At 39.6% G+C, this 20,449-nt stretch overlaps 2 protein-coding genes across 4 annotated transcripts in view; one reads left to right on the plus strand and one right to left on the minus strand.

The window, feature by feature from the left end:
* Positions 1–5,960, minus strand: part of TMEM200A (transmembrane protein 200A) — a 50,484-nt gene extending 44,524 nt beyond the window's left edge. The window contains exon 1 of one of the 3 annotated variants that reach the window (XM_015858549.3): positions 5,297–5,960. The gene's annotated coding sequence lies outside the window, so the exon portion shown is untranslated. Of the gene's footprint in view, positions 1–3,648; positions 3,943–5,296 lie in introns of those variants that run through there. The other 2 variants (XM_015858550.3, XM_085541666.1) reach the window with 2 other exon arrangements.
* On the plus strand, positions 4,630–6,507 carry LOC107311709 (uncharacterized). Its single transcript, XM_085542514.1, has 3 exons — positions 4,630–4,769; positions 5,393–6,071; positions 6,226–6,507. Exons 1-3 carry the CDS (start codon positions 4,630–4,632, stop codon positions 6,418–6,420), a joined length of 1,014 nt encoding a protein of 337 aa, XP_085398640.1. The 3' UTR covers positions 6,421–6,507.
* Positions 6,508–20,449: the final 13,942 nt, after the last annotated feature.

The following is a 20,449-nucleotide window of genomic DNA, read 5'->3' on the forward strand; positions in this document are numbered from 1 at the left end:
CAGGAAGATACAGAAAAAAAAATTGGTAACTGGATCAAGTCAACTGCTGGGCTAGTATGCGATTCCATGACAATCCTGCCAACTTGTATGAAGACAAAGCCTTGACGATACAAAGTTACTTCTTAATTATGAGTTTTCCAGTACGCAGGAAAATGGTATAACATTCTAGCAGTTCTGAGAGCTATTCATTTACCTGCTGTTTCTCACACACAGAATTCTAATAAATCATTGGTAGATGTTTTTCAGTAACAGCATTTCAAAATTGATTGGTATTTCTTTTGCTTGTTTTAAATTACAACACACCCTTTCGCCTTCATTATTTTGAATTACACAAAAGAGAGAAAAAAATATAAGTGCTTTGAATTGCAATTTTACAAATATAACTGGACGGATGGGCAAGTAACAGCACTCTTTCTCAATTCAATACATAGCAAAATACAAACAATAAAATTAATTAGATACAAATTTGTTCTTCATCAGTGGGCTGCTGATTACAGATAAGGGCAACCATTTATTCACACTCAGAAGGAAAATCTGAAAACAAAAATCAAATTCTATTACTGCTATCATTATTACACCAAATTCATCAAGACTAACTAAAGATTCTTAACTGCCTCCTAATTAATCTGCTTTGATGTTTCAAAAATAAATAAATAAATAAAAAGAATCAAAATGACCTTTGCCCTCCCCCATTAATGGAGAAGTTGTGCTACCATCATTGTAAATCACTAAACCACTTGTTTTGATTTCATATCTGCTCCCTCAGCTGACACCACAGATCCCAGCATTAGTCAAAGGCATCAAAGTGAAAACCTCTCCTGCTTGGCGTTAAAGAATTAAAAGCCACTAACCAATTCCCACCAGTCATAGGACATTAGTGCCCAACTGTATCAACCTTTCATTGAAAATAACCTTCCCATTTCACAGACAGAGTGAATTTATGGAAATATGCTCTTTCAAAATGCTTAAATATTAACGCTTTTTACTCATGGGTTTTCAAACGACATCACTGGGATGCCTAGTCCAATGGTCTTTGTGAAACAGCTAAGAAAAAAAAAAAGTCATGAAAGGAGACTTTTCTTCTCGAGTTCTCTGCCTTTAAACTAGTGGCAGTGAGAATAACTTACACTATGTCATCCATCTCTTGTGATTTCTAAGATCTGCTTGGTTAGAGAATGCATTTCAAGTGGAAACAATCAAATCCTCATTCCTCAGAATCAGTAAGAGTATCATTGTGAAGCTCAGTGGGATAGAAATGAAACAAAACGTAGGGAAAAAAAATGTCCTTTGTTTCTACTTAATTAATTGGAGGAAAATAAAAAGAATAATTGAGTACAACTCCAGTGGGATACAAATAATGAGATGTTTATCAGAATGGACACCACAGAGTGAAGTGACAACTGCCTAACAGTCCTCCTAACAATTCTCAGTGGCTGTGCACAAAAAGGCAGTTCATGGCTTCGCTTCCCAGAAGCCTTTTTTTGGCATTACCTTCCCTAAATTCTCTGCTGCATGACTGCATCTCACTGAAGATGACATGATCCTCAGGTGCCCAGTTTTGGTTAGGTGACCCTGTGTTTCTGTGGCACACTTTTTTAGTTACAACAAACCTTCCCAGCATGAAACAGAGGAAAAATAAAGATGATGACTTAAAGGAAACTCATCCTTCCTTTTCACATCTTCTGCTTATTGAATTATTTTCAAAAAGAACCACACGTTCTTTGTAATATTTCTATCACCAAAAGATCAAAATAAGAATACTGAGTGATACAAACACGCTCTGCCAGTACTGTAGATGAAAGGTTACAAGCAGCTCTTTGTTATGAGATATCCATCTCATTTGGCTGGCTGTGCAAAAAAAAAAAAAGTGAGGAAAAAAACATTTGATTTTTAAGGAAAAGTAGCCAAGCAAAAACACAAAGTTTAAAAACCACTGATCCTGCAATAAAGTCCTGGTAGGATAACATAATTATACCTATAGGATATATAGGTATAATATATAATTATACCAGCCAGTATAATCTGAATATTTCAGTACTGAACACAGTGTTCAGCCATCAAGTCTACTTTATCTGCTCCTGCTGGGGTACACTGAGATGAGAAGAGACAACAAATACAGTGATAGTACAGGTACCGAACTTTGCGTCATATAGAAATGACTGGCGGCAGAACAGAAGAACAAGCTTTCTGTACAGTCAGACTGTAGTCCCAGGAAGGAAATTAAGAACAATGCTTATTCTCACCAGCTCCACAAAATGAAGACTACTAAAACTAGTGGGTAGGGTAACAGCTGTGCCAAACATCTGTTCAGCAGTTTCATTCACTGGCGCTGTCAGCATTTCACCTCTCTGTGCAATCTACAATCCACTTATTAAGAACCTAATTACCCATAGATTGTGTGGGTGATGTGCTAGTGAGAGAAAAAAGCTGAAATGTCTCCTTACTTTATTCTTTTCTTAAAACAAAAGCACTAACTCAATGCCTTCAATTTCTAGTGGACCAGGAAAGTGCACATATTTTAAAATAAAAAGATGCATATGAACCATCTAGATTTCCAGTTGTTACTGATTACTCTTCATTACCGCTTGAGCAACATAAGGTAGTCACGGTGCAGGAAGCAGTACAAAGATTCTGTTGGTAAATACACACCAGGAAGAACCTCCCTGAATCCTCACAGCAGTGGCATATCTGGGATGTCTTCCCACATCCATTAGATTGCAGCATCACAAATCTTAACTATAAGGTTTCAAGTCCTTTTGAAGGTCTCTGTGTAGAATAACAGCATAAACACTACCTAGCAGGATTTTCTATCTGGCCTTCAGTTACCTTTCTACAAGGGGTCAACTTCTCCCTAGACTCATTGCCAGCCTCATGCCAGCATCTGAAACACCTTACAGTACCTAAACTGAGACAAGATGCCCATACTTTCACAAATGAATCCTAGTTTCAGTGCCTGATCCTGCACACTGGAAAGAGACTTGCAGTTTTCTTGTCATTCCAGAGCCACGACATCAAAAACCTATAGACAAAAGTAATTTATCTGTTTAAGAAGCATAATGGCACCAAGTCAAGTGTACACAACATCACTACCTAGGATATCAAGCTCTTATTTCCACTGCATCTCTACTCCTATCATAGACAAGACTGACAGCATTCCATAAAATAAATAAATAAATAGGAAGCTACTCATGACAGCAGCTCCTAGGCTTCATACTTTTTATATCATATCTTTATCTGGTTTCAATGATTCTACTGGAAGTGTTCTCTGATCTTCAGCATTTCAGATTTTTGGCTCCTAAAATATACTGAACAAGCTATGAGAAGTAGAAGTCTCCTCCTGCTGTTTCCTATGTACGTTCCAGTCCTTAACTAATTTTCACTTTTTATTTCCCTCTTTTGTTCCCAAAGAGGCATGAGTCAATCGAGATCATACAACCCACAAGATGTGGTTGATGTGAATAACTGTGTATGGCACAGGTGCATTTAAGAAAATGGAAGCAGAACCCGTTACAATACAGCTTGGTCCAAGAAAGGTCCAGTAATGCTGCTAAAACAGTGAACTGTTTCAATGGAGTTTCTGCCCTATTGCTCTGTGCAATAAACTTACACCACAGGTAATCATTAGAGACAGAGCTTGGTACTACTCACCTGCATGAGGGTCAGCATACATTGCAGTGCTTCAAGAAGAGAGCTCACTCAGTCCTTACTTTACAGGATTAAATCCAGACAGCCCACCACTTATAATCTGATTACAGAGCTTCCATAAAAATGAATTCAGTTGCAATTCTAGCGAGACTGTATTGGGCAGAACTGTTTCTATACATGGAATAGAATAATTCTAGCATGCTGAACTCCCACATCATTATTCCTTTTGCAGCTTTCCTTTGGATCGCTGGTGCAAACCAACAAAGGAGCAACAAACATGCTAACAAAATAAAAATCATATGTGATTTTACTTTTCAAACTGCTGCTTTACCTACCACACATCTTTTCCCACATCTCAAATTACTGTCAAATAAGCTGTCTAAGTTATCTTCTAGCAAAATACTTGCTAGAAGAACATTAAAGTGTTCCAAACCCAAAAGACCCCTTGGCTTCATTGCTGAATAGTTCAAATGATATTCAGTGGAAATAAAATTTTCAGTTTTGGGGCGTTTTTTGTACCTTCTAAGGAGGAGCACAAGAAAACAATTAAATAAATGCACTGTTTGCTTCTATCTGGGTACTCACTCGGTTTCCCTTCACAGCTGGGAAGCACCATTTAGTTAATGAAGATTAACAATGCAGTGCCAGAGCGCTGATCCTGAAATAGGGTGAGTCAGAGGATACACCACCTTTGGTGGCAGGACAGTCTTGAGCAATACAGCCCTCAGTCCCATAAGCACTGTAAGTACAGTGTCCACCACATGACCACAGGTTATTCTGAAGCTCACATTATACAAAACGACACACTAGAAGAATACTTCTGTCTAAACGCTCTCGTTTTTGAAGTGGAAAAGCAGTTATATTTTATATCCTCCGTATGAAGCAGACAACAGTGGTTAACAATGACGATCAGTCCCAGGTGTCAATGGACATCCCTCCCGCAACCTCAGCTCTGCACTCGCTGAATTCAGCGCCAACACAACAATGGTTGTGGCAATAGGATATCAGGAGATAGATATCAGGAGACCTCCTCAGCACCCCCGACCTGCTCCTGATACTTCCGCTTCAAACCCTGCCCCAGAGCGGCTTCTGGATGCCCAGGGAGCGATTTACTCGAGCAGCGAGTTGCGCTCACACCGAGGGAGGCGTGCAACCCCCCTGCTGTCCGCGCGCTTCGCCTTTCCAGCACTCGTCACACCACCATTTTTCCTTAAACAAAGCTGAAGAAAACCCGAACTTGGGCGGCAATAAAGACGAACGGGGAACTTCCCGAGGCGGGGAGGGCAGCGTGGCCGAGCCCGGAGCCAGCTGCCAGGGCCGGGGAGCTGCGGGCGGTGGCAGAGCGCAAACTATTCCGGAGCCGAAGCAGACAAAAGAGGGTGTAGCAGCTGCACGGGAGCGGCAGCCCCAGCGTGCCGCCGGCTCCGTGCGGGAGGAACAAAGTCTATTTCGGGAAGAGAGGGGGGAAAAATAAAAACAAATCCCAACCCCGTGTGCCTCTCCTCCCCTGCCCGCTTGACCCCCCGCCGCCCAGGTCTCCGGGAGCGCCTCCAAGCCCCCCCAGAGCCGGAGCTCGGCCAAGAGCCCTCTTTCTGCGGAGGCACTGCAAGTTCGGGGGCGCGGAGCACCCTTCACATCCCCCAGCGCTTACCTGCGGGGAGGAGCCGGGCGTCCGCCGCTCTCACGGCGGGGAGCGCTGCGGGGCTGCGCGGCGAGAGGTGGAGGACATGGGGCCGCTCCGGTGAAGCGGCGTCTGGATCGGGCTTAGGCGGCGGCTCCCCTCGCCCGTCCCCATCCGCGAGGAGGTTCGGGCGGGGGCAGGCGGGCGGCGGGGCGGTCACTGCCGCCCGGAGAAGGACGCCCGGCGACCGGGGGCTGCGCGCCCCCCCGCCACCGCCGCCGCGCGGACAACCGGAGGCGGCCGCCCGCTGCTCGCCCCGCGGCGACGGGCGGGTGCCATAGCAGCGGGGCCGGGGGCAGGGGGCGCGGGCGGGCGGCGGCCACGAGAAACTTTGCCGGCCCCGAGGAGGGGTGCTCGGCCGCCCTTCGCCGGTCCCCGCCGCAAAGTTTCACTCCCAAAACCGCCGGCTGCGGATCCGACTCCTCGGGGACGGCTCCTCCATCTCCCGCCGCTCCTCCCGGGACGAGGAAGAGGGAGAAAGGGACAGGCAGCACGCGGTGGGACGGCGGCGGGACTGAGTCAGAACTTTCCCTTCTCCCCTCGGAAGCTCGGCGCGGCCGACCCCCCAAGAGCTGCCTCCCCTCCTCCCAGCGCCGCTCTGCCGCCCGCCCCACCAGGCGCGAGCTTTGTAGGGCGTCCGGTTCCGCCCCGGCGGGCTGCGGGGCCGCGGCCGCGAGGGAGGAGGAGCTGGGCGGGGGCTCGAAAGTCGGGGCCGGGAGGTTCGCCGTGTTCGGGTGGGAGCGGGGTGAGTGCTGGGTGATTCGGGGGCGGGGGGGGCTTCTTCAGAGCTCAGGGACGAGAGCACTTCCGTGATTCAGCTCTTTTTATTCCTTCATTTTTTTGTTTATTCCTGCTTATGTTGGGGGTTTTGTGTTTGTCCGCCCATTCCTGGTGTCCAGCCCGGGACAATTTGGCTACCGGCTGCTCGCACCTCCCTGTCAAGTGAAGTACAGCCAGCGGATGGGATCGGCGAGGGAAGGGCTCCTATTTGCACGGGATTTTACCCAACGTGTACGTCGGGTGTAGCTCGTGGGGAAAAAAAAGAAAAGAGTAAAACCAACAAACCTGCACCTGCTGTCGCTGGTTTTCTTTGATTTTCGAAAATTGACTAGATCTCAAAGCTGCCGTTGCTTTTCATACCATTATTCTACTCAGTGCTTCTCCTTTAGGAGAAGACAAAGATGTTGAACTCAGAATCTGCATATCTGAATGTACCTGAGGCTTGAGATGGGCAGTGATCTGTCCACCGTGCTGTAGGACCTCACACCTCTGGTGCAGAGAGAGTGGTGGGTTCTCAGAGGTCACATGACGACTGACCCCTTGCTTGATGGCTACATCAATGACAGTCCCAGCTCTCACCCAGCCCTAGCAGGGAGACATCCAGCTCAGGACTAGCAAAGGGCAGAGAAACATTCAGCAGAAGCTGGAAGTATCACATTTCCAGCTTCAGCATCTTTTGATTTGAGAAGGAAAGAACAGCTTACAAGTATCAGGTTTCTGCTTGTTTGCTGAGAACTGTACTTTGGTTTGCCTGCCACAGAGCACATTGTGTTTGATGCCAACAAGGGAAGGGACAGGCTGCAGACAGGGGTGTACTCAGGTTCTCTGACTCCACTGTACACTCCTGGGGGTAAGGGAGAGGGTGATGCTTGTGCACACCAGATCTCTTTTTCAAGAGTCAGTGTCTCTGCATATATTTGGATTTATATATATATATATATTTACCACTAGAATTCATGGGAAATGTCACAATGGTAAATGTGTGGAAACTTCACTCTCCTATGCTATGAATAAATCATGACATCTGGACTAAGGTCTTGAAGTGAGCCAGCACCAGCTCCACAACTGTCTCCTGGGATGGCTGAGGCTGGTAATGCTGCAAAGAAAGAGATCTTCTCAGTTCTTACTCTTATGTTTCTGTCAGATCTCTCTTTTTTTTTCCATTCCCAGACCAAGTACGGCATCACCACATCCTCTCCATTCATATTTTCACGCCACAAGATGCTCCTCAGGTCTTTGGAAGTCTTTAGATGATTTATGCTCTCAAACAGCCCCTCTTCACAAAAAGTAAAAATTTACAGGAGTTCAGAGGCAGCATGGCTGTGAGGACAGAGCAATGGGCTGGGGGATAGGTGTCAGCAATGCTATGAGGTGGGGAGCATCTCTGTGTTACATAGAGATGGGTTAGACCCTTGTGTGGTACATGCACAAAGGTCACACTCCCATTGAACCACCAAGTCATGATTTTTCTACACTACCCATAGGTTATATACATGAAAATAAGATAATTGTGTTTTTAAAATGTGTGCAGTGTGTTTTGTGGGAGCTTGCCGTGGATGATGGCACAGCAAGATCTGCCCATCCCAGTGTCTGGGAGACATTTGACTTGCATGGCTTTGCTTCTTATCTGGTATGTTTCAGATTTTGCCTATTACTTTTTCTACTTGCAGCAGTTTGATATGATCTGAAGACCATTGATTTAAAGGATTTACTCCCATTCTGCAATGGGAAAGGAAGAAGAGAATAAGGCCGCAGGCTCTTCAGATCTCAGTCATCTGCAAATCTCTGGAGTAAGCTAATGTCAAAACCAATATTCCAGGCTTTAAAAGTCAACACGGATATTGCTCATCCCGGTAAAACAAACACGTTAATGCATTAATTATGATGGTGGTTGCTCCTGAGATTATAGCAAGAATCAGTAATTAACCACATGAGTGAGATCCTCCCTTTTAATTCACTTAAAGGCATGGTGTACTTTTGTTTGAAAATTGGTGTGTTAGCACCATTATTCTAGTTTCCCTTCAAACCTGCATCTTTCAGCCCATCAAATCAAGTCATTCATTTGCTGCCATAAACCAGGCAGTGGGTAAGTTAAACAGTGAGCAGGTCTTCTGTAAATTTAATGCATTGAAGGAGAAGGAATATATCTACAGGATGTTTTTCAAAGGTCCAGGCTCACATCTACTGGAATTAGGTTAGAATTTGGGTCACTGAACTGTCTTAAGCTTTAAGGCGATAAGTATGAATCCATGAGTTAAGATTGTGAATACAATTGAAAGTTAAAGGGATACCCATGAGCAGTGAAGAGCTGTAGTCAAATCTGGACCACTACTGAAAGAACAAACCTAATTGTTTTTTGCCAAGACTTAGTGTAAATAACACTGTGAATCAGTTACCTTACATAGCTTACTTTCCACTTAATATTAAACTCAAATATTTCTCTAAAGCTTTTATCCCTTACTTTTAACTAAGACATGGAGAAAGCCTACTGTCTATCATTTATTCATACTCAGGTTTTTTTTCAGCGTCATCATTACCAATTCAGTCTCCATAAGATATCAATGATTCTGTGGTGATAATAAATGTTAGTTCATAACTGATAATCACAGTACTGTAAAATATGTCTAGATCTCTGGCTAACAGCTGGTTTTAGTCTCTAAAAATACACAGTCTAAGATCTTTAAAATGTGGGAAAGACCTGAATAGCGTCTTAGTATTAAATCACAATCCATCTTAGATTATATAAGCTGTTAAGCAAAATTCAGTCATAAAAACTGAATGCCAGTGTTTTTCAGAAAGAAATGGAATTAATAGTGTAGATACTTCTATAACATACACACCCAAAGAGATCTTGCGTGTTTCACTGCATCCCAGCTGTACTCATTTCTGATTAATATGATCAATCCCTTTTGCTGAATAAAATAGGGGAAAAAATGCAGTATGTTTTGTTATGCAAAGACCCGTTAAAGTAATTCTTTGTATTATATTGAAGCATATGCCTAGGTGAAGTGTACCATGTTGTGTACATAGAAACCTGCACCCATATTTGTCCAGAGCATTCTTTCCTGTTGTATTTGCATCATTTGCTACTTCACACCCCTATTTACATATTTACAAATCGGCTCAGATGGCCATGTAATCACAATAACAAACACACTTGTAATGTGCAGTAAATACAGTACCCTGTGGTATTACCATGTGGACTCAAGCCCTGATCCAATGTCCATCACTCAAGAGACTTCATTGGCATCAACACATTTTCCACTGGATCTTCACTTGCACAGGAATTTAAAACAAACTTACAGTATTCAAATTTGAGTGATATACATTCTTGGCATTAACAAGAGGCAGCATGGGAGGACTTAAGTACATCTAGAGATTTCTTGAACTAATGTTCTTGTCTTATCAATGCTTATAAATATCTAAAGGGCAGGCATCTCAAGGATAGAACTGGCAACAAAGGGCAATGAGCACAAGCTGCAACACTGAAAGTTCTCTCAGAAAATGAGGAAGAACTTCTTTACTTTGAAGGCAACAGAGCACTAGAACTGGTTGCCCAGAGAGGCCGAGGAGTCTCCTTGTATTCAAAACCCACCTGGACACTTTCCTGTGTAACGTACTGTAGGGAAGCTGCTTTACCAGAGGGACCGGCCTCAATGATCTTCAGAGGTCCTTTCCGTCCTCTACAGTTCTGTGATTCTGTAACTTTCTTTTGAATTGAGACAATTATTACTAAAGAGGAATGGTTCCTCCTAGGCTGTTGGTTTAATTTGTGACAGTGTTACTACTTCCTACTCCCTATCTCTTCAAGCAGAAACCACCCTCAGAGGTCTATAAGCGATGTCTCAGTGTCCTTTCCTAACCCCATGCTGTACTGGCAGCTCAGCTCCTGAGCCTTGATGCCAGCATCCATCATCCAGTTGCTAAGATGTTTAACAGAAAACAAATATTTTTGTTGTGATGACTTATACCTGAGCACTAAATTGTACTCATCAAGTATCAGTAAAGCTACTTCGTTGGTCTCCATAGAGCAACAGTGTGAGAGTACTTCCTATATTGAGAAGAAAAATTTTAGGAGTGCCTGTGCTGCTGCATCTCTAGCTGATGTGTGCAACTCCCAGTGTTCATCTGTCATATGCTGTCTTTACCCTGCTAGCAGCTCTCTATGGCAAATAGCATCTTTTTGGTTTGCATCTGTGCAACCCTGAATACAATCAAGTCTTGTTCAGCAGAAATGTTGTGTAAATATTTGTCAATAGCAACATGAAGCCAAGAAACACAGGACCAAGTAAATGTTGGAATCAAAAATAGGATTTTAGCATCTATCACTATTTATGTTAACAATAATTAAATAGCATGGAATATTAGGTAATATATTACTTACTGGCTTGACCTTTACCTTGAACAGATTCGGAAGGCAGTGAGAATGCAGATAGAAATGTCTATTTCCAAATGATTGGCAGGTGGTCAACAATGCTTAATAGTGCTGATTTAATTTCATCCTTTTATGCTTTCATATGATTTAACATTTTTGAAAAGAATTCAAAGACAGGATTTAACACTCAACTTTCCAAGTATGATGAAAATGTGCATATGTTAAAAAAATTAATCTTTGAAAGTCATGTATGTAGATAGGAAGCCATATTTTTCTCTCTGTGAAGCATCAAGAGTATTCATGGCATTTCAAACATAAAGAATGTGCTGGAATACTTGTTTGCACTTGAAGTATGAAAACAGTGTTTGATTTCAGTGGGTTTTAATATGTCATGAAGTGATCTGAGAAATCAGATTTTATTAAATGTTTTCCATTGGTATAATGAAATATTTTTATGCCTTTTTTGTGAAATGTTTGTCTGAACAGAAACCTGAAATCCTCATCTAAGAAGAGAAATGTTATTTATTATGCTCAGGTAGATGAAGAAACTCTAAACAATACACTAAATAAAGAAAGTGAAATGCATATGAATTTAAATTCATTTTTTAATGTGTGGGATAGTGAAGAGAAAAGGTTTCCAGATGTTTTGTTTTCAATTTCTTAGTTATCAATGCACTTTGTGAGCTTTGGCCTGTGTCTGAGACACTCTCTTGTGCTGAAATCTTTAAATTGCAGTACCATCTTGAAAAGAACATAGAAGGCAATGTGTAAGCTTTTGTATCCACTATGGCTGGAGCCCTCAATAAATAATATATTCGTGAAATATTTTTGTAGAATGAGCTGAAATATAGAAAACATATTCTTTTCTCAGATCACTGAATTGTTTGCAGCAAACACTTGGTCTACTCTGCATTTTAGGTTTCCTGATACTTAACTAGGAATCAAAATACACAGCTCTTCTGTTTGGGCTGCTTCAAAATAAGTAAGCAGGATGTTGTTTCCTTGTTTGCAGAAGGGCTCGTCTCTGCTTATTAAATACCAGCAATAGTGCCAGAAAAAGAGAAATGTCATCTTTTCATCATGTACTTCCAGTAGGAGAACAAAAAACCACACAGTGCATGATTAAACATGAAATTTTGCAGTAAGTTTCTCATGTAAACACTGGCATGAGCAGTAGGTTGTACTGTCTCCCTAAAGAATTCTACTGTGGTCTTACAAGAAATCAGGAGCAAGTGAAAGGGTAATATATAGGGGAAAGTATTGTTGTTCTTCTGAATGAAAATATAAATAATAAAAAATGTATCACTTTTGTTCACAATTTTTAAGGGTACTATTGAAGTATTTTAAATTTGATGGATTATAATTATCTGTAATCATTTTCACTGTAGTGATAGACAGTAAATTGGGCCTTCATCCTATTTTACATCATCTTAAATTCTTCTCACCTATCTTGTAGGACAAAGCCATGAACCACTGAGAAAACTGAAGAGATGCTTCTCATTGGAATGTTTGTACAGCTGTTGGGATGTATTATTAAGGGAAGTCTCAGTTATTTCTTCTATCTCTTACTACACAGTAAATAAAAGTCTATGTAATAAATTCTTATTATGTAGAAGATCTAATTAATTACTTACAAGTGCCAGCAATCCACTTCCTAAATATTATTATTCCTAGACAAAAAAAAAAAAAAAAAAAAAAAAAAAAAAGAGAGAAACTAGAATTGGACAATAGCTTTATTACAGTAACATGAATGTTCTAAAAGCCCTTTGTTGCATTACCATATGTGCATGCTCTTCGAAAACATGAATTTTATGAAGTGAGAAGTGCCTCAAAGAAAGTGCACCTCTTTGTAATCATTAGCATTTTATCCTCTGTAATCACATACCTTTACTGCCCATCATTGATTAAAGAGCTAGATCTTCACACTTACAATATAGGAAATAATTCAGAAAAATATTCATGTTCCAGGAAAAAATAAATTGCTAAAATGTCTTCAGCATAGAAAACCAGAACAAAATCATCTTAATAAATTCCCATTATGCATACAGATTGTCAGGGTAGATTTTCAGGATAGTAGCACAATAATAGCACCGGAACCTGTTCAAGAGAGAAGAGTGTGTTTGCATTACATCTTGAGGGACTCCCTGTGTAATGAGATTGTATGAGTCCTTTGGATAACTGAATTCCACTGAGAAACCAGAGGAAGTTAGTTTTTATTCAAACAGTTAAAGAAGGTGCAGAAAATCTTAAAGGTCATGTCAAAACATATAGCAAAATGACAGCCATAATTTCCAGACATTATGAGGAATAGATAAATGGAGAATGGTTGTTCTCTTAATTTTCATGCCTACTTCTGAAAGGCAAATGATGAACAACTCAGCAACAAAGACAACAAAATGTTTAAAAATTCCATTATTAATAATTATACAACAATCATATAAATCTACCATAAACCTCAAATTATCATCATTTTGTCTAAAATCTCATTTATGAGTGGGTTATAACTGAGTTGAATATTATATTTGCTCAAATGGTAATTAACACAGAAGTTTGATAAAGAGGAGTTTTTAATCTATTATTTATGTACGTCTCCCAGGGTTTATTATAGCAAAATTATTTTCAGGGGAATTACTTTTAGAGAAGTATTGATATCTTCATTATACTACTAAAGATGGAAAGAGATTGTGTCAAAGCAGGTTAATCTGATGCTAGGAGAAAATTTCTCTCAAAAAAGAAAAGTTATTTTAAAGATATTTTTAATCAAATTTCCCAACATACTTAAGTTGAAATAAATAATATGGAACAAAATGCTGTGCAGAATGAGCTTGACTACCTTAGCATATTGTTAATTGCTTCAGCATGTCTGCAGAAGAGCTCACAGTAGGAGAGCTGTAGCCTCTGTTGATGTAGTTTGACAATATATAAATTCATTCCCTGTGTTGAAATGAAATGTGAGGAACTTTGCCAGTATCTGTTTGTTTATTTTATCATCTTTTCAGAAAATATATTTTCTTCTTCACAGCTTAACCAAAGCTGGATAACATCTTCCTTGGGAGAGTTGTTTTGTTACAGTTATTTATACATGACCAGACAGTGTATTATGTATCCATTTGCATGTAAATTGTCATTGACTTTAGTGAATTTAGTGTACTGGATAGCAGAGAGAGGAGGTGATTAGTACATGTTTTTATTTCATCTGTCATCGAAGGCCTTCATGTAAATACGTGGTGGAATGGCACACACATTCTGGTATTTTTTCCACCCCAAGAAAACTACTGCTGTTAACCTTGGTTTCCCACTTACTTACATTGCTGCACAACTAATTACTTTTTTTTCTGCTTAGATTTCCTCTGCAGTTTCCAATTGTCGCAGCGCTCATGTTCTCACCAGTAGCTGTTACTTAGCCTGGTTTTACACTGTTGACCAGAACATAAGAGCCTTTATTTTTCATTCAGTCAGCAGATGCATTTTAGCTCTGCAGTTTATTTACCAGGAGTTCTGAGTGCATCTCACTGTTTCTGTTGAGTTTCTCCAATCAACTGAAGCTTAAATCCATATTATTCATTAAAATAAAAATAAAATAAAATAAAATAAAATAAAATAAAATAAAATAAAATAAAATAAAATAAAATAATAAAATAAAATAAAATAAAATAAAATAAAATAAAATAAAATAAAATAAAATAAAATAAAATAAAATTAAAAAAAAACACCAACAACAACACAAAGTTCTGATTTACAATAAATCAAAAGTCTATTTGACACTGACTTTGCTGGTAACCTGATTAATTACACTAAATACTCTTAGCTGTGATGTGATGTTGCCTAATTCCGTGTCTTTCCCTAAAAAGTTAGACTGATCCTCTGGGGCCATGGTGAACTGAAGGATATATAAGAGTACGAGTAAGCTGTCATGATCCTTTCCACAGCCACACCTCCTCCCCTAGGGCATGCAGTCTCACAACAGAGGATTTCAAAATCACTGGCTCAGTCCAGATAGGAAGAATAACCACAATTTTAATTATCAAACTTGCTGAGAAGATGGCAGGAAGCAACAGAGGTCTTCTTGCTCTGGGACACCCACACTTCAGTCCTTACCAGAGGGAGAGCAGGAGATAGAGCTGGAAGAGTCAGAGAAAGACCATGTGTCTGAAAAACTTTGCAGGACCCCATGGGGATGGTTCTATGAAGCTGAGACTAAGTATGTAGACTCTACCAAGAAGCCACTGTACCTGTAGTGTCTTGTTTCTTTCCCTGCTGTTATTCTAATTGTGGATGGCCTCATCAATCCCAGCAACAAGGAGTGTGTGAGATGAAGTAGAGATTACAGTGACAAACAGCCCTGTAGTTGACCTGGCTCAGAGCAGGCCTAGCTGAGGGATGACTCCAAACATAGCTGTGAAGTGGTCACAGTACAGGCAGCACCTTTACAGCGTAAGAGTTTTTGACAAGAATCTTTTTGCTCTGTTTTTCTGCAACATCCACCAGCTGCACTGAGAATCCTGCTCCAGGAGTAGAATATTGTCTCTGGTAGCAAGCATTAATTTTACCTGTTCATAAGAGTGCCTGGGGTATTCACATGGGCTTTACCAGATCCATTTATTACCAGTTGAGAAAGTAATCTCCTGTGTCAGGATTCCTCAGGATAGTGTAGAATAATGAACTTTCACTGTCAAAATGTAGGAGCTTGTTAATCCAACTATATATTATTCCATTCATACACAGTATTAAATAAAAAGATTCAGTTGATAATGTTCAAAAATGCAGGGACTAGGAGCAGAAGAATGATGGTTGTCCTCAACTGCCAAGGGTAGCCATTTCTTGCACAATAGGAAACAGCAAGGGTAGTTAGAGGTTTGCTGGTATTGGAAATATCCCAGTTTTACTCTAAAGTGCTCTAAAAGTGCATGGGAATAAAAATTGCTGCATAAATATAGGAAGTTATTTGTTTACAGACAATGAGCCTCCAGTGACATTCTAAGTGCAAGTTATAGATAAGAAATGGCTGTGCAGTGCAGGAAATGGATTCGCTAGAACACACAGCCCCCAAAGAGTTAGTTGCTCAGCAGTCTGTATAACATAACTCCAAAGACAACAGGAGCTTGGCGTTCCACAATCGTCTGCCTTATTAAGTCTTCAACACATGCCCAAGTATTGCCATTTTTAATTGAACCTGCTTTTGCAACCAGTGTTTCTGATTAGAATTTTTAGCACTAACTGGAACACAGGAGTTTCTGTCTGACTATCAAGTAGCATTTCTGTGCTGTGTGTGTAATGCAGCACTAGCACAGACTGTCCAGATAGGCTATGGAGTCTCCTCCTCCTTGGAGATCTTCAGAACCTTTTTGGACATGGGGCTGGGAGCCCTGCTCTGGGTGTTCCTGTTTGGGCAAGGGTTGGAACAAGTGACCTCCAAGGTCCCTTCCAACCTCAGTCATTCTATGTTTCTATAGCTATGACTTCTATTAAACTTTGTCTTATTCATGGAAGGATTTCTCATATGGGAGATGGGTAGAACTGTGTTTTGTCTACGCTACAGAACAAGGATAATGCTTTTCTTAACTTAGCTATTAATTGACATTTTTCATCTTGAGCTAGCAAGCCAGAGCCTATCCTTTACCAAAGCTAGGAAAAAAAAAAAAAAAGGCCAGCCTACACACATTTTTATATGAATTTAAGTTAATTGCAAGTACTCAGAATAGATGCATCAATTTCCTTAACTGAACTTTATAAATATATTATGTGTTTGTAACAGTACAGCTGTAGCTTCCTTACTGATACATCTATTTGGATTTTCATTAGTTTCTAAACTCTAATATCAATTCCTCCTCTATTTTCTCCACCATTTATATTAGTTTTCTTCAGAAACTTAACAGGGCTTTTTTCACATTTGTGTATGTGTATGTTATGAAACACTATGCAGCACTTTCCACACCATTTGTGGTCTTGCAGCAGCTTCATCAGGAAAACTCTACGTCCCAATGAATATGCCATACAAAAGTTTGAGATTATCTTGCAGTCTCAGTGTCTTTCTATTCGTTCTACAGACTCATAATCATGTACCTTCATTTATTCAAACAACTCCATTAAACTCAGAAATATTACTTGAATTGGAACATGTCACAAGGATCACAACCTTAAGTTTGAAATATACATCAAATATTAACATGAGCTTATAGTTTTAAATGTCACATTAATTTTCTACCTTGTTTACTCTATTCTAAAGAAATACCTGGTGGCTTCTAAATATGAATATTTGATTCAATTACTTTGCTTTTTCCTAATCTCTGGGACTCAGATTGATTCAAATCAAGCACGTAATACTTTCCTTATAACTGTATATCTCATAAAATGAAATCTCCTTTCAAATACTCTTATCCACTGGCTTGTTATTCTTTGGATTCTGAATCATGTAAGTAATTTAAATGGGAATTTGTTTTTCATTCACTTTGAGGTTGTCTGCTTTCTACTGAAAATGAGTGTTTCTTATACTTAATGGTAAAGCAAAACAATACTTTCCCAATCTCCTACTACCTATTTGCAGGTTATTTTTGGTTTCCAGGTTGTTTGAAAGTTCAGCAATTGTGCATATATTGTTTAAAAAACCTTCATCTTGGAGGCTAAGGAGAGAAGGCAAAGACTGGAATAACTTATGGGCATTTATGGCCATGCAGTATTAATCAGTGATGTATATTTATACTAACAGAAGGATAAATGGGTAAGTGAAACAGGAAAGTTCATAGCAGGAAAATAAATTTATCATTTCCAAACAGATGTTTGCTGAAAGAAAAATATACGCTTTTATTCAAATAGATGACATTTTGCAGAGCTACAGATTTAAAGCAGGTGTGAATGTGTTTAATGTTTCTGAATCCAAATTGTTTATACAGTTTTAAAGCATATCTTTTGGCAAGCCTTTTGCAAGGTTGATGGTGTTCTGTTATTCTGCTTTTACAGCAGCTGATAGAGGAACTGTACTTTTGTACTCCTCCCTTCTCCTTTGGAAAATACATTAGATCAGTTCCTATCTATGTTTTGGTGCACTCATGGCTCTGCTAGCTTGATTTCATGCCTTTCATGATGAGGAGTGGGCTAAGTGGTCAAAGGGCACCACTAGTTTTGGTGAATCCTATGACACCTCAGAACTTTGATTTTTGAGATATGGGAGCAAGATGGTGTCCAAGTCCCAGAGACTTGGTGCTAGAGAAGCTTTACTACAGTGCAGGAGTAGTACAAGAATTTGATGCATTTCAGTGAAAGCATTATCAAAGCTTGACATTTTGGCAAAAAAAGAAAAAAAGAACTTTAAAAATTACTAATGTAACTTTGAATACAGTATTTTTGATATTCTCATCCCCTGAAATACATACAGGCACTATAAAGATACAAAATCTGTTTAATTTCATTATAAACAGCAACATTTACAACATATTACACATTGTTTCTGAACCATAGGTCTCTGCTTGCCAAAAGTATAAAAAACATGCATCAATCCTGACTGAACAGGACCAGTTTGTTTGCTGAAGTCTTAAACAGACCATACACAGCTCAAGCACTGTGTGAATCGTTGCCAGTCCCTGTGACTGATGTTCATTGTTATCTACTACTCCTTTTCCTAGTGCAAAGAAAGTTGTTGATGGTAAAAGAAGCACCCTGAAATTTACTGAAAAGTTACTTCAGAAAAAACGTAAAAGAAACCACTCATCTAAAACTCTGAAGTTTGAAATATAAAGTAATTGATCTATCAGTCAATAATTACGGGAAATTAGGCAAAGAAAATGAGGCCTGACTAAATGCAGAACTCCTGGGCTTAACATGAACAAACAGCAGTGGTGATGCAAACATGCTCAAAAAACATTAAGCATGTCTGGCTGAGGCTGAGAGAAGCACTGGAGAATGAATATTATTGGATAGTTACGTTGATTTGCAACAGGAAATGGCTTGCTTGCAGAACATTTCATTAAATCATCATTATCCATTCTAAATTTACTATTGTTGATAGTAAAGCAAATATAGAGACGAGGAAGACCAATCTGTTCATCTGAATTTCCGAAGTTCTGAAGGCTGAATTATTTTAGTCAATTTACCAATGTATTTTCATACACATTTTCCCTGCTGTGAAGCTTTTAACCCAGTTTTTCAGCTAAAGAGAAGGAAAAAAATAAACTGTCATTTACAGTAAAGCCATGAAATCAGAGAGGATCTTGTAACAAATAAAATCCACTTCTGGTCTCGTATCCAGCCAGGAGACTTCAGCTATAAGTTTACAGCATCAGCATTCCTTGGAAAATGGTCAGCCAAGGAGGTAAGCTTCCTTCTCTACTCACTTTTCTCTTCCACTTGGCACCATGCTGTTTGCCCTATGCCATGTTCTGGAGAGCACTGACAAGGATGCTTTTCTCATGAGATGCAATCTTGACTAAGTATTTTCCTTGGTTAGGATCAACTCAGATCACCCATAATACCTTTTAATAGTTGGATATTATGTTTTTACCATCCAAAGCTGTGATTTGAATTTTGTCTGCTATAGATCTAATCAAAAGCTATGATGTGATTCCTTTTAGAAGTTAAATTTCTCTGTTCTATTTCCTCACACTGTAACATATATATGTCATTTGCTTCAGATACAGAGCATATCCTGAAATTAACGTGTTTTGAAAGAACACCACCCTTACGATGGTTAGATTTTATTAATATTAGCTTTCTAAAAGGCCATTTCTCTGTCTGTGTTCAGGTCTAGATTGGCCAAAATACACCTAAAACACGCACAAACTTCGAAGCAAGTTTTTCAGAAAATTGCTAGCTATGCTGCCACCTAGTGAATCCGTACTGTTTCTGATAATAATTTTGCTCATCCAGAGATTTTGCTCCTTTTTTTGAGGGTGGAAAAGCTTTTATTGAATATCTTCAACAAAATAAGAAATGCATGTAATGGATTACAACTTTATTTAACATTTGGTTTAAGACAGACAAATACAAGTATCACAAAATGCATGTGCACTGAATTAGGGTGCAGTTGTTAATCATTAAATATTCTTTTCATGTAGGGTCCGCTTACAACAAATCATTTTCCTATGGTGTAAGGTCACTGAACATGTAAACATTTGGTTTCAGTCTTTGTGTTCTCTCTGACAGTTAAAATGTCACTGTTTTACCTACTGTCCTGGGTCTGTTCCTGTGCAACTAAAATCAATGTACTTGCCATTTACTTTAATTGAACTGGGTATCTTCTGTCTCTGCAAGACTTAATCCATATGTTTGCCAAACTGTTTTTAATAGAAATCATCTGTCCTACAAGCTTATCAGCCCCTGTTTGCAAACACATTTTTAAGAAGGAAAGATTGCTTGTAATTCATCTAAGAAAATCACACCTTCACCAGACTTGACTTTTTTTCTTCTTTTTTTTTCTTCATGTTGTGCTGAGTAACAAAGTACAGCAGTTAATCCACAGTGAGATCAATTCTTACTAACAGCAATCAGCAATCCATGGGGAAACCCACAGCATAACCTTTTGTCATCTAACATTTAGCATCTTTCCCAGATAAGTGAATAATTACATGGCACCTATGCAACCTAAGTGTCGTGTTGTTATCTTCTAAATATATCCTGAAATTCCTCACCCTTTACACTTATTCTCCATGAATATAGCAAAATAAGAAAATACAGAGAATAGGCTGATTGCAAGCACATATAATGGGCTTCCTTGTTTCCAGCCTGCAATTAGGTTTGCCTCATTTGTTCTTTGTCTCCATAAAATCATGTTCTACTTCTGCAATGAAGAGTCAGCTCCAGCAGCAAAGGCTTGGGCTGACATATGTTGGAAGAGTCTTACACCAGGCTGCTCTGCAATCTGGTAGACCCATCACCCTCTAGGTGCAGACAGTCTAAACCCAGTTTCTTAGATAAATCATTGCATGCTGTTGATCTGTGTTTTTTATACAATTGAGCACAATCAGAACAAATAAGGA

The sequence above is a fragment of the Coturnix japonica genome, chromosome 3, assembly GCF_054131305.1.
Source record: "Coturnix japonica strain WE chromosome 3, WE-NBRP24, whole genome shotgun sequence".
In the NCBI taxonomy this organism is placed as follows: domain Eukaryota; kingdom Metazoa; phylum Chordata; class Aves; order Galliformes; family Phasianidae; genus Coturnix; species Coturnix japonica.

Bases quoted from the DNA above. Each gene is read 5' to 3' on its own strand.
- LOC107311709 (XM_085542514.1), top strand. From the start codon at position 4,630: ATGGTTGTGGCAATAGGATATCAGGAGATAGATATCAGGAGACCTCCT. The intron at 4,770-5,392 runs GTTGCGCTCACA...GCTCCGGTGAAG, and splicing joins GCGATTTACTCGAGCAGCGA to CGGCGTCTGGATCGGGCTTA. The intron at 6,072-6,225 runs GTGAGTGCTGGG...CCTGGTGTCCAG, and splicing joins CGTGTTCGGGTGGGAGCGGG to CCCGGGACAATTTGGCTACC.